Source organism: Mobula hypostoma, chromosome 17 (assembly GCF_963921235.1).
Source record: "Mobula hypostoma chromosome 17, sMobHyp1.1, whole genome shotgun sequence".
In the NCBI taxonomy this organism is placed as follows: Eukaryota; Metazoa; Chordata; class Chondrichthyes; order Myliobatiformes; family Myliobatidae; genus Mobula; species Mobula hypostoma.
In genome coordinates this window covers 27,574,643-27,590,065 of record NC_086113.1, presented here as the reverse complement: position 1 = coordinate 27,590,065, position 15,423 = coordinate 27,574,643, and the positions used below count along the sequence as shown (strand labels likewise).

Sequence of the window (15,423 nt, the reverse complement as noted above, 5' to 3'; positions counted from 1 at the left end):
GAATGGCATTTCAAAGATACTGAACTGAAGTCTGCAGATATCCAACTCAGAATTTATACTGAGAAAAGATCATTCCTGTGGCAATAATATGTGGTAAAAACAGGAGGGTCAAGATTATGGGATCATGACTAGCCGAGACAGGTTTAACTTGATTGGAGATGCATCCATAAATTGCATGCCATATCCCCTGTGACCGAGTCAACTGAAAGCAAATTGAGAAAGGTACTGGATGATGCCACAGCAGTGTTCAAGGGGGCCATTGGCAAATTCAAACATACCAATGGGAAAACAGTATCAAATGAAAATGCCATAGCCAAGCTTTATCAAAGCCCATCCAGTTCCTAATATCATCTGTGATAAAGCAGCCAGTGAGTTAAATCACAGAGGCTGAAGGAATTCTTTCGAAGTTTGTGTGGAGCCCATGGGCAATCCCAGTGGCCAAGAAGAATGTGTCTCACAGGATCTGTGGTGATTTTACAGTCAGCATCAACCCAGAACTGAATATAAATCAATACCCTTTGCTTAGGATAGAGGATACCTCTGCAAACCTTTTGGGAGAGATACACTTCAGCAAAGTGGACTTAGCTGAGGCCTACCTACAGATGGACATGAAAGAAGAACCCAAAGTGTTTTTCACCATAAGAACTCACAAAGGGCATTATCACAGTCATAGGCTGATCTCTGGAGAAGCATTCGCACCTGCACTCTGGCAGCAAGCTATGGGCCAGGTGCTACAAGGCTGTCCAGGCTCTCAGTGTTACTTGGATAATATCATTGTTACAGTCGCATGCAGATGCTTGGGCACCCCAGACAAAATTTCTGTTACTGTGAATAATTGAGTAGAAGATGAATTGATCGCCAAAAGTCAAAAAGTTAAAGATGAAACATTCTTTTCAGCATTTTAAGCAAGACCAGTGTATTATTTTTGTTTTGTACAATTTTAGAGTGAAAAAAGGAAAGGAGCACCATGTAAATGTTTGGGCACCCCAAGAGATTAGAACTCTCAGATAACTTTTACCAAGGTCTCAGACCTTAATTAGCTTGTAAGGGCTATGGCTTGTTCACAGTCATTGTTAGGAAAGGCCAGGTGATGCAAATTTCAAAGATATATACATATATACATATACACATATACACATACATATACATACACGCATATATACATACATGCATATATACATACATATATACACGCATACATACACGCATACATACATACACACATATATACATACACACACCTTGACTCCTCAAACCTGGTCTCAACAAGCAGCAGACATGGGCTCCTCTAAGCTGCTGCCTAGCACTCTGAAAATTAAAATAAATGATGCCCACAAAGCAGGAGAAGTCTATAAGAAGATAGCAAAGTGTTTTCAGGTAGCTGTTTCCTCAGTTTATAATGTAATTAAGAAATGGCAATTAACAAGAAGGTGGAGGTCAAGTTGAGGTCTGGAAGACTAAGAAAACTTTCCAAGAGAACTGCTCGTAGGATTGCTAGAAAGGCAAATCAAAACCACCGTTTGACTGCAAAAGACATTCAGGAAGATTTAGCAGACTCTGGAGTGGTGGTGCACTGTTCTACTGTGCAGCGACACCTGCACAAATATGACCTTCATGGAAGAGTCATCAGAAGAAAACCTTTCCTGCATCCTCACCACAAAATTCAGTGTCAGAAGTTTGCAAAGGAATATCTAAACAAGCCTGATGCATTTTGGAAACAAGTCCTGTGGGCTGAAGTTAAAATAGAACATTTTGGCCACAATGAGCAAAGGTGTGTTTGGAGCAAAAAGGGTGCAGAATTTCATGAAAAGAACACCTCTCCTACTCTTAAGCATGGGGGTGGATCGATCATGCTTTGGGCTTGTGTTGCAGCCAATGGCACAGAGAACATTTCAATGGTAGAGGGAAGAATGAATTCAATTAAATACCAGTAAATTCTGGAAGCAAACATAACACCGTCTGTAAAAAAAAGTAAGCTGAAGATGAAAAGAGGATGGCTTCTACAACAGGATAATGATCCTAAACACACCTTAAAATATCATAATGGGGTGCTGGGAGAAGACCCAAATGCAAGACACAGAAACTGAAGTACTAGGAACAAGACTTGACTAGAGAGCTGGGACAAGAACACAGACTTGGGCTAGGACATTGGTTAGGCAAGCGGGATCAGGACAAGAAACTGAGAACTAGGAGCCTGGGCCTGAACTCTGAGCCGGAGACTGGACAAGGACCCAGAACCTGAGTCTTGACTCGGGCTCAGACCCCGGAACTAGGCGAGGACATGACGTGGCAAAAGGACATGACGAGGCTTGGGTTCCCCGAGTCCAGGACATGACGAGGCTTGGGTACGGACTCTGAGCCAGATACTGGACAAGGACCCAGAATCTGGGTCTTGACTCATGCTCGGACTCCGGAACTAGGTGAAGACATGACGTGGTCTTGGGAAACAGGAACCTCGGAACACAAAGCCAGAAGCCTTGACTTGGCCGAGGGAGACAGGAATGCAGAGCCTTGGACTTGAAAGGACAGGAACGCAGAGACATGGAATACAGAGCCGGGACCCCTCCTTGGGAATAGGACTTGGGGCCAGGGCTCTACACAGAGTGAGGACCCCTCCGAGGGAGCAGGACATAGGGCCGGGACTCATACACAGAACACAGAGAGACAGTTCCCAACACTAGGTAGCAGCAAACAGCCAGATCTACCTAGTGAAGGTGTGGACAGAGAGAGATAGTTCCAAACACCGACAGACAGTTTCTTATCCTAACACAGCAAGGCTCTGGTCTTGCTCCGACAGTTGAACTTAACAGTGGTGCAGGCAAAGGTTGAAGGCAAGGCTTCAGGTGAGGCAAGGGTTACAGACACTGGTTGCAGAGCAAGGCTTCAGGAGGAAGGAGACAAGAAGGGATTCAGACAGGAACAATCCAGCAACTGAAGCTGTCTGTATCTTGTTTTACGGCGGTTGGCATCCAGCTTAATGGTGCATTACCGCCACCCTCTGCTCCAGAATGTGCACTAGCCATACATTCTAAATCCCTTCACCCAATCACACGTGCGTGTATATATATATATATATATATATATATATATATATATATATACACACACACAAACCTACACTTCACCCTCCCATCTTTGACCATCCTAGTATCCTATTCCTGTTTATTCATCATATTCTATAAAAAAAACCCTGTACCCCTTAAAAACACTAAAAATACCCAGACTTGTGCTCTCTCACCCATGCCCAGCAACCTTTTTAATGTGAATTCCTGCATCCCCAACTCCCTTAATTTATTTCTCATCATCTCTCTCTGTATCCCATACTTCAGCAACTGAAGCTGAACCAAGGAGCTATTTATGTAGCCAGCCCAAAATGTGAATCAGCTGCCTCAATTAGAGCACCCAACAGGAAAAAGGGAAAACCAGAAAACCTGGAATACGGAACATGGACCGGACTGTGAACCAGAATCCAGACTTCACGGACTGGACCACGACACAAAATCCACAATGGACTACCTCAAGAGGCACAAGCTGAAGGTTTAGCCATGGCCCTCATAGTCCCCCAAACTAAATATCATCAAGAATATGTGGATAGACCTCAAAAGAGCAGTGCGTGCAAGACAGCCCAAGAATCTCACAGAACTTGAAGCCTTTTGCAAGGCAGAGTGGGAGAAAATCCCCCAAACAATAATTGAAAGAATGACAGTTAAATGTTAGAACCCCAAAGTCCCCCCTAGCTCCCCTCCCTCCCACGCATAATCGGCAGCAAGCAAATACATTAATTGCAGCAGGGCATGGGTATTATAAATGGCTAACTGCAGATCAAGCTTACCTAAGCTGCTTAATACAAGCCTACAACTTTTAAAGTGGCTAGTGTCAGTGGCAAAGCTGAAAGTAATTTTATTTTTTTAACGTTACGGCATGGAATAGGCTCAGCAACCTACCTATTTAACCCTAGTCTAATCACAGGACAATTTACAGTAACCAATTAAACTACTATGGGGTACATCTTTGGATGCTTATGGGAAGGTCATACAAACTTCATACAGGCAGCATTGGAACTGAGCTCTAAACTGGCTGTAGAGGGAACATTGAGATATGGCACTTGGCAATAAAGGCTGTTCTGTTCAGATATTGAATGACATGATGTAGGAGATGCTAAATGGGGAGCTTTGGTTTCATTTATTCGCATGATTCAAGATTCAAGGTTGTTTAATGTCATGTTCAGTACACAAGTGTAAAGTAGAACAAAGTAATTGTTACTCTGGATCCAATGCAGCACAAAAATAACACAATAAAATAAAGAATACAATAGTAAAAACACAATAAATATAAGTGCTTCAGACAGCTTATGTGCATAGGTTGATTGTACGTCCATAAAGTAACACTAGGCAGAAACGTACCAATACGTAAGGTGACTGACAGGAATTGATAAAGTCATGGTGGTGGGGTGGAGGTGCTGATCAGACTTACTGCTTGGGGAAAGTAGCTGTTTTTGATTCTGCTGGTCCTGCTGTGGATGCGAGGTAGCCTCCTCTTCGATTGGAGTGAGACAATCAGTCCATGAGCAGGGTCGATGGAATCCCACATGATGTTACTGGCCCTTTTCCATCATCTTTCTGTATATACTATATGTCCTTGATGGCCCAATGCATCTCAGTGCTGGAGATGCATTGGGGCCCGCCGCAGTGCAGTTTCCATACTGTGTAGTGATGCAGCAATTTAGGATGCTTTCTACTGCACATCTATACAATGACATGAGTATAGGTGGGCATAGTCCATCTCCCTTCAGCCTGCTCAGAAAATGGAGTCATTGGTGAGTTTCCTGATTGTGTAGAATGAGTTCTGGGACCAGGAGGTGCAAGATGAGCACTCCCTAACAGTTTCCACTGCTTTGCCGCCAATGTTACACCTGAACCTAAGTAGACCAATATCCTTGCGGGCAGATTTGCTAGAATTAATTTTGCAGGAGAATGGGAAACAGTATTATTAGACTGAGGGTGGGGCTGGTAGTATACAAGTAGTTGCACTGAGTAATGAGTCTGTGAGGAAGGACAGGCAGATGATTGGACAAAATTGCAATCAGTCGGATAAGGCGAATTGCAACATGGGAGCAAAAATGAAAAGGTTGATGAATACTGGGCGAGAAGGTGTCCTATTTGAATGCTTATAGTGTACAGAATAAGGCAGATGATCTTGTAGTGCAGTTAGAGATTGGCTGGTATGGGCATCACGGAGTCATGGCTGAAAAAAGGTCATAACTGGGGAGCTTAGCAGCCAAGGTATAACAATGTACATTGTATCGAAAGGACAGGAAGGTGAACAGAGGGGCTGAGGTAGCTCTGTTAGGAAAAAATTAAATCAAATCTGTAGGAAGAGGTGACATAGGATTGGAAGATATTGGTAGAATTAAGAAATTGCAAGGGAAATGATGCACTATCAATTACTCCAAAAGACTGGAAGTAGAGTAAGTACTGAAAGGCTTTTATTGACAGTGAGTGGACCAACGTCTATGCTGAGTATCTGTCCTGGACTGTGGGAGGAGCAGTGACACAATCGACTTTATTCAGGGGTCTGTGGGAGGAGCCATGGGGGCAGTCAGCAGAGGGGCATTTCCAGGCATGTCCAGACAGGTAACCCAGTTACAACCTATATACATGGTTTATCACAGGAATAGACCCTGAGAGGAATAATATACAGGCTCTGAACAGTAGCTAGGATGTGAGGTACAAATTACAGCGGGAGATATTAAAGACATAAAAACAGGGCAATATTACAACAGTCATGGGGGCTTTCAATAAGCAGGTAGATTGGGAAAATCAGGTCAGTGCTGGATCCCAAGAGAGAAGATTTGCAGAATGCCTATGAAATGGCTTTTTAGAGCAGTTTGTAGTTAGGCCCACCAGGGGAAAGGCAATTTTAATTGGTTGTTATGAACCAAATGTGATTAGAGATCTTAAAATAAAGGAACTCTTCAGAGGCAGTGATCATAAGATGATAGAATTCACCCTGCAGTTTGAGAGGGAGAAGGAATAAAGCAATAGACTATTTTCTAAACAGGGAGAAAATAAAAAAATCAGAGCTGCAGAAAGGGACTTGGGAAGCCTTATGCAGGACTCCGTACCGATTAACTTGCAGGTTAAGCTGATGGTAAGGAAGACAAATGCAATATCAGCATTCGTTTCAAGAGATCTAGAATATAAAAGCAAGAATGTAATGCTAAGGCTTTATAAGGCATTTGTCAGACTGCACTTGAAGTATTGTGAGCAATTTTGGGCCCCTTATCTAAGAAAATATGTGCTGGCTTTGGAGAGGGTCTAGAGGAATGTCACAAGAATGATTCTGGGAATGAAGGGGTTAATGCATGATGATCATTTGATGGCTTTGGGCCTGTACTCACAGAACTTCAAAATAATAAGAGGAAATCTCATTAAAACCTATTAAATATTAAAAGCTCTAGATAGGATGGATGTGGAGAGGATGGTTCCTATAGTGGTCTCATTCAGGATAAGAGGACACAGCCTCAGAATAGAGAGCCGTCCATTTAGAACAGATTTGTGGAGGAATTTTTTTAGCCAGAGGGCAGTGAATGTGTTGAATTCATTACCTGTGGAGGCTAGGTTATTGGATATATTTAAAGCAGAGGTTGATAGGTTCTTGATTTGTCAGGGCACCAAATAGGGAGAAGGCAAGAGAAGGTAGGGGTTGAGAGGGATAGTAAATCAGCCATGATGGAATGGCAGAGCAGACTCAATAGGTTGAATGGCCTAATTCTGATGCTATATCTTATTGTCTTATGGTAAAGAAGGATGTGAGTGTTGCTATGATGTGAGTTTGTTACTATGGCATATTTAATAAAATTAAAGGTAGTTGGGCAAAATCAAGATGCCTCAGTGAAAGGGATATCATGTTTGACTAATGTAATGTGGGAGCTAGTTTACCTGTCACTTGAAAGGCATTTCTATAGTGCTGGTCATTAATTGGCCCTGTTGAATGCAGCAGCTGTTTCCCATTGGTTGCCTTGTGTGCCAGGGCATTGGTATCCAGTTTCAGGAACCTCAGGAGTGTAAGATAAGCACGTGTGGTAAGCTTGCTTTCTTTCCATTTGTCTCCAGGGGTTCCTCTGCACACTGAGATTGTGACCAGTGCTGAAAAACCAGTTAAGTATCTGTTTATTGAATATTTCATTTTCTAGTTTGTGTAACTTGGAGACACTTAGATGTTTTTTTTATTGCTTGTAAATAAATGATAAATATGCTTATTTGTAATCAATATCTTCTGCCTTGCCACCAAAGTGGTGAACCTGCTTCCACATTACAACTAACCTATTGGAGCCCTTTGAAAATGGAAGTTGCTCCTAGTTGTGAAGTAGGACTGAATTAACTATGGCATCTGCAAGCAATATCCATTTGGTGCCTAAGCTTCAAGCTAAGCCTATTGTCCTACCTGTTTCTTTTCTCTGCATTGAATCCTAACAGGCAAGTAACAGAAGAAGCCAGATTTAATCAACAAATTGGTCCTGATCTAATTAAAGATCAGTACAATTACATGGGGGTGATTGGGATACTGGCATTCCTGTACTCCATCTTATGTTACAACACATGTTAAATTTATTTGCCTTGACACATATATAAATGAACTATGAAAATAAGTGTAAATTCTCTAATTGACTCCCAGTATCCACAGAATACCTTAATATTTACAGGAAATTGTGGTAGAAAATAATCCTTGATCATTAGCAATAAATATATAATATTGTAGTGGTTGCCTGTTGTACTTGCTTCTGAACTTCAGCTGTGTTGATTTCAATGGAATATAATTTTAGAAGCACCTCACCAAAGAGTAATGAATCTGTGGAATTCTAGAGGGTGACAAATATGTGAAATTCATTGCCAGAGATGGTTGTGGAAGCCAAGTCATTGGGTGTATTTAAAATGGAGGTTAATAGGTTCTTGATTAGTAACAGAGTCGAAGATTTCAGGGGGAGAAGGCAGGTGAATGGGGTTGAGAGGGATAATAAATCAGCCAAGATGAAAAGGTGAAGCAGACCTGAATAGTTAAATGGCTTAATTCTGCTCCTATATCTAATTAACTTATTTAATGAAAAACAACTATTGAAAATTGTGTATTTGGCACAACACACAAAAGTCAAATTTCTACCACTGTGGCTTTCTGCCCTGGATTCTGCACCAGGGAAAATAGGTTCTACAATATTCTTTTTGTTTTGGTTCAAACAACATGATCACCTCTATCCTCAAATATCAAGTCTCCAGGAATATTTGCCAAGTATATGTCAATAGATTTCCCAAAATGTTACTAGATGCACTGTATCATTGATACTTTGGACACAAGACCACAAGAAATTAGGACCAGGAATAGGCCACCAAGCCTCTCAAACCTGTCTTGCAATTCAATACAGCAGATCAATGCTGGTCTCAACTTCTCCTCTTTCCCATTTCTCCATAACCCTCAATTCACTGATGTTTGAAAAATATAGCATTGGACAGCTCAGTTTAATATAATCAGAGGTAACCCACCACCCCTCCCAACTTAAACAACAGGAATTCTGTAGATGCTGGAAATTCAAGCAACACACATAAAAGTTGCTGCCTGGCCTGCTGCGTTCACCAGCAACTTCTATGCGTGTTACCCCTCCCAACTTGCTCTTTTGGTCTTCTTTTGGAGATGGTAGACCTTAACAAATGCAGGTTCTCAGCAGTATCAACTGTATCCTGTCAGAATCTACTAAATAGGATTTTGACTTGAGGGGTGTGCGTGTGCATGTGCGTGTACTTGTGTACTTGGTACAAGATCTGGACTAATTTTGGCAATGGGATGTTGAGGGAATGTAGCAGAACCGAATGTGCTCTATTTCCTATGAAATATTAAGCCAAGATCCTGGTAGTGCTAACAGTTGGATGTGAATATCCCACGGAACAATTTGACAAAGAGTAGGATGGTTGCTATAAATACCCTGGCTAATAATTAACCTCCCAATCATCATCACTGAAAGAACTTAACTGGTCATATCAGAGCTTGCAGTGTGCAAATTGAGATTTTATGTTCAAGTCTCTGGAGGAAGACTTAAACTCACAACTGAGTGGCCTTAGTGACAAGATGGTATTACTCAGCCAGGATTAAATGGGAAAAGATGGAAATGGAATCAGTTACTTCAATGGAATGAATTACCTGTTTTGGGATCCACAGAAAAATAGGGCTGTCCTTGCAGGATACTGTACACCACTCTTGCACTGTTGCCGTATGTAGGATCATCTGCATCCGTGGCTGTTATCTGAAGCACAAAGGAACCTGAGAAAAACAGTTCAATATTGTCACTGATTAATTCTCGCAACAAGGTTATATAGCGCAGAGGAACACAAGAACAAGCCTTCCCATTAACAGAAGAAATATAGACGTGCTGAAGTAAAGAGAAACTTAAATGCCACATCTTAATTCTTCTGTATCATGTTGTAGTTTGAATAATTTAGCAAGATAGTGGCCCTGAGTAGATAAACACCAAGTCATAAACAAACACTAGAAAATATAAAGCTCAAAGTAGAAGACCATTAAACCGAACGGCTTTAATTTTAAGTACATTTTGTGTGCTTGTTCATCAGCAAAGGCAGAAAAACAGAGGGGAAGAAGATCATTAGGAATAGTCCTTCCCAGTCTAAACTTGCACCACATCAGACAACAGCACAGTAATATTGAGAGCTTCATCAAAGAACATCAATGGCCCCTATTGCTTTCCTATTAAGCAGGTGCTACCCATTGAACTATGACTGATACCCAATGGAGGGATTACATGATCAAGTGGGGTATATTTGTCAATAAATTCACAATTGATTTCTGCATCAGAGGGTTGAGTATTAATTAGCTGAAGACTTGAGCACCAATATCTGCAGTGATGAAGTGCTGTACCATTCAACCAGTGTCATTTTGATATACAAAGGGAAATGGATCTTTCCTACTTACTGTTTAAACCTCCAATAATTTTAAAAGCCTGAATTCAATCTCTCAGCAACATCCTTTTCCCCTAAGGAAAACAACCTAGACTGTCCACCTTTAATGCTAAACTTCTTCCATTTCTGTCAACATCCTCATAAACTACCTTTACATTGCCTCATGTCAGATGCCGCCTGTTCTATAATGTGAGGTCCAGAACATTGTACAATACTTACACTATGGCCAGTCTAATGCTGTATACATTTCTGCATAAACTTTGTTTTTCCACTCTAAGCCTTGACTACTAAAAGCAAGTATCTCAATGACAACTTGCACCTTTGCACCCCAGTTATATGCAGCTAAATCTTAAATCTAACATTGTCTTGTCTTCGCCAGAGAGTAGTAGATCTGTGGAATGGTCTGTCACAGACTGCGGTGTAGGCCAAGTCGGTGGGTATACTTAACGTGTAAGTTGATCATTTCCTGATCAGTCAGGGCATCAAAAGCTATGGCGAGAAGGCAGGTGTATGGGGTTGAGTGGGATCCGGGATCAGCCATGAAGGAGTGGTGGAACAGACTCGATGGGCTGAAGGCCTAATTCTGCTCCTAATTCTTATGGTGTTATGGTCTATTCCCCTGGAATATTTTGTCTTTCATTCTAAATCTATGATCTCTAATTCTAGCCTCACCCAATTTGAGGGGAAAAACCCTGCATGCATTCACCCTATCTACACTCTCAATTGTTTATACCTCTGTAAGATTTCCCCTCATTTTCCTACACTCCAGGGAATAATGTCCTAAGCTGTTCAGCATTTCCCTAACTCAGATTCTCAAGTCCCGGCAATATCCTTGTAACATTTTGTTTTCTTCCGGCCCATGCGATAAACTAATGTAACGTAGACACATAACTCTGAGTTCCTCATCCATTCACCAGCCTAACTCATTACTGGTGGAGAAATGAGAAGTCACAGGTAATTGTACAGTGCGCTTTATGTTCAGGAACAACGTTTTCTCTAAGATAACAGGCTGCTTTGTACAACAGTTGTACAGAAGGAACATTTCTGGAATGTGGCATTAATTACATAGAATTACTGAAAAAAAATACAGCAAGAAACAGACCATTCAATCTAACAAGTTCACAAGGCTCCTCCCACTCTATTTCATCTATCCCAATATACCTTCTTTTTAATTCCTTTGATCACCATGGCAAGTTATATATTATAATTACTTACTAGGTAAAACAGATTGTCTTGATTAGTGATTATCTTATATTTATTGCTCCCATGTTTTTATTTGTTTGCTCATAGAATGTGGATAAAATTGGCAGGCCGATGTACATTGCCCACCCCTACCAAGCCCGGTGACTTGCTAAGCCTTCTCAGGCAGCTGGTAAGAATCAGCCACGTAGGTGGGCTTGGATTGACGTTTTGGCCAGACAAGAGCAAGAGAATTTCCTCCCTGAAATGCATTAGTGGACCGTATAGGCTTTTAATGACCATTAATTTCAAGGCACAGTGTTCAAAGTAAATTTATTATCAGGGTAGCACATGTCCCAAATATACCCTGTGATTCATTTTCCTGCAGGCATTCAGTGTTATAAAGGAGTACAATGGGATCAAAGTAAAAGAGCACACAAAGACTAACAAACAAAAAGAAACAATAAATAAAAAAACAAGTAAATAAATACATAATACTAAGGACGTGGGTCATGGGTCATAGAGTCCTTGAAATTGAGTCCATAAGTTGTGTTCAATGATCTGTTCAGTGTTACAGTGAGTGAAGATGTCCACGTTGGTTTAGGAGCCTGATACTTGAAGGGTAATAATTGTCTCTGAACTTAGTGGTATGTGACCTAAGGTTCCTGTACCTCCTTCCTCATGCTAGCTGCAAGAAGACAGCATGGCCTGGATGGCCAGGTTACAGCTGTCTCTTGGCAGTGCCCAAAGGTGGGGAGGGCTTCTCCTATAATTTACTTGGCTATATCCATTACTTTTTGTAGGCAGTTCATGAAAACAGTTTCCATCTTTTAATTAATTGACTGTATTTCAAATGTCTTGCTACTTTGATGGGATTTGCACTTATGTTCACAAGTCCTTAGTCTGACCTTCTGCAATATGAATAATTTAACCACCCCACAATATCATTACAGTTGTACTACAAGTGATGCTAAACCCAATTGACAGGTACAGCGTACTCTAGAAATCTCATGCCACTTTTCCTCAGGGGTCAAGCTGAGCTTTGGTTTTTAATATTCTGTAACTTCAGCTTCAATAAACTGCATTGCCAAAATTCCAAAATCAAATTTGCTGTGCAGGTTGATAATGTGGTTAAGAAGGTATATGGTGTGTTAGCCTTCAATAGTCAATGGATTGAGTTCAAGAGCTGTGAGGTAATGTTGCAAATCGATAAAACTCCAGTTAGATCACATTTGGAGTATTGGTCCTCTCATTATAGGAAGGATGTGGAAGGTTGATGAATGGGACAGGGGGACTCAGCAGGCCATCTATGGAGAAAATGAACTCCTCCAGCATTTTGTCTGTGTTGCTCAGATTTCCAGCATCTGCAGATATTTTCTCTTGTTTGAGATTTACCAGGATGATACCTGGATTAGAAAGCATGTCTAATGAGGATAGGCTGGGTGAGGTAGGGATTTTCTCCTTGTAGAGAAGGAGGATGAGAGGTGACCTAATAGAGTTGTACAAGATGGTAAGAGGCATGATAGCCAGAAACTTCTTTTTCGCAGGGTGGAAATGCCTAATACAAGGGGGCAAAACTTTAAAGGGTTGGGACTGAAGTATAGGTTGACATCAGAGGCTTGTTTCTTTACACAAAGAGTGGTAGGTATGTGGAATGTGCTGTCAGTAGTGGTGGTAGAGGCAGATATATTAGGTACATTTAAAAGACTCTTAGATAGGCACAAGGATGAAGGAAAAATAGAGGGCCATATGGGATGAAAGGGTTAGATTGATCCTAGAATGGATAAAGGGCTGGCACAACATTGTGGGCTGAAGGACCTGTACTGTGCTGTACTGTTCTATGTTTTAAACATGCCCGATATCATCCAGAGACATCAGCACACAATTAATGAATAAAGCCGTCATTCATAAGCAAGGACAAAGCAACAGTCATCTATATTATTCATGTACCATACATGTCTTGACTCCCAGTTTCGGTGAAAGTAACCAGTGGTTAACTAGTGGTCAACTGTGGGAGTACCCTGGTCCAAGGTACTTTTGTGGTTCAAGGAAGTGACTCACTATTGTCTTCTCAAAGGCAAACTGGGACAGAAAATAAAAGACAGTGGTACCAGCATACCAGTAATGAATAAAGAATATTCTGGGTTAGATGTGTGAAAGAAGAACAGTTTTAAGAAAAGCATATATTGCATTTCACTCAGGTGTAATAACAGCTCTCTGATTTGATTTGAACATTTAGATTCAATGTACACTACAGAAATTTTGAATTATGATGAAGCACCACTTATATTAGATGTGGTTCTAAACTACTATCTATAATTTAAACACCAGAATTATTGGACTGAAGTTAAATGAGAATAAAATTGAGATAATGAGGTATGGATGATGCAAATGAAAAATGTGAGTAGTGCTTGAAGACCACTCATCCATTAGAGCAGAATTTTATGCTCACATTTCTGCAAAGTATAATTGCACAGGATTGAATAAGTGACAGAAAAATTAATATGCAAGCAGCAAAAAAAAAACAAGAAAAGGATTTAGCTGAATGAAAGAGGCGGAGAGTCAAGGAGCACTTTCATTATGGCAAAAATAAAATTCAGTGGTAAAGCTAACCTACCAACAATTCCCAAGGATCTGAAATATGGATAGCAAAACGAGAAGCATACTCCTGATCAAAAAGTAAGCTACCATGGCCAATCTTAAATTTTGGCATTTATCAACCAATTATAATTACAATTCCTTTAAGTCCTCAGCCAGATCCCATTTAACAAGTGAGAGCTATCCATCTGATATCAGTGAATTGTGAGCATTAAAGCAAGATTAATAGGTAATTCATTCGTTCAGTAAGGGTGACGACAGAAGGGGTCAAGAAAATGTGGCAGTTCATTTCTGAAACTAAGCCTGTGGCTAGGATGTGATCATGAAGAAAAATGATGTGGGAAGAATTTATGTTTGAACATGAGATTCTGCAAACACTGAGAAATCCAGATCAAAGCACACAAGATGTGGGAGGAACTCAGCAGGTCGGGCAGCATCTATGGAGAGGGATAAACAGTCGACATCTCAGGCCGAGACACATCTTGGAAAGGAAGGGAGAAGATGCAAGAATAAGGAGGGGTTCCCTTCCTCCACCATTGATACTGCCCTCGCTCTCATCACCTCCATTTCCCAGATGTCCACCTTCAACATATCTTTCCCCTGTCTTAACAGGGATAGAGTTTCTCTTGTCCTCATCGATCACTCCATGAGCCTCTGCATCCAACATATCATTCTCTGCAACTTCTGCTATTTCATGATGGCACCCGATACCAAACACATCTTTATCTCCCACCTCCATTCACTGCTTTTTGCAAGGATCGCTACTTCTTAATTCCCTTGTCCACTTATCCCTCCTGTTACTTAACTCTACAAGCAGAAGAAATGCTACAACTGTCCACTTACTAGGATGTCCTGGTTGCCAGTCATTTTGATTCCAGTCCCCATTTCCAACTGGACATGTCCATCCATTGCCTCCACTTCTGCCATAATGAAACCATTCTCATGTTGGTGGAGCAATGCCTCATATTCCATCCAACCTGATGGCATGAACATTGATTTCTCCGACTTCTGTTAACTTTCTCCCCTCTGTTTTACCTCTTCTTCAATTCCACACTCTAGCCACTCAGCAACTCTTCTCCTCACCTGCCTCTCACCTTCTCCTGATGCCTTCCCTTTCTCCTATGGTCCACTCTCCTCTCCTATCAGATTCCTTCTTCTCCAGCCCTTTACCTTTTCCACCTATCACCTCCCTGATTCTTACTTCATCCCACCTCCCCCACCCACAAAGTTTCACCTATCACCTTCTAGCTTGTACTCCTTCTCTTCTCCCCTCCTTTTTATTTTGGCATCTTCCTCCTTCCTTTCCAGTGCTAATGAAGCATCTCAGTCTAACACATTAACTGGTTATTCCTCTACTGTGTTCCTCCAGCTTTTTGTGTGTGTGTAACTTATTTGGATGCTTCTTATGAGTAAGTGCATTAGTCCCTTCAAAAGCCACTGTTTGCCTTGTATCATGTAGTAGTGTTCTGGTTGTTGAAATAAAATACAAAGATACTTCTGATTAGCTTAGCTGATACCTGCCTGATACAAGTAGCCCTGTAGACATTCAACATTAAGGAATGCAGGCAAGAGTAAGACACACAACCCCTTGGTATTCCTTGCCAATCAATAGAATTTTGGCTTATCTTCTGTCTCAGACATGCTTTCCTGCCTGTTGCTATGTTCTAAAATGTTGCAAGTTTCA

At 41.1% G+C, this 15,423-nt stretch overlaps 1 protein-coding gene across 3 annotated transcripts in view; it reads right to left on the bottom strand.

Annotated features, from left to right (window-relative positions):
* Nucleotides 1-15,423, bottom strand: part of LOC134357903 (cadherin-12-like) — a 669,532-nt gene that overhangs the window by 255,379 nt on the left and 398,730 nt on the right. For all 3 annotated transcript variants that reach the window (XM_063069667.1, XM_063069666.1, XM_063069668.1), the window contains one exon: nucleotides 9,190-9,309. In XM_063069667.1, the coding sequence (XP_062925737.1) occupies nucleotides 9,190-9,309 (120 nt within the window). The remainder of the gene's footprint in view (nucleotides 1-9,189; nucleotides 9,310-15,423) is intronic.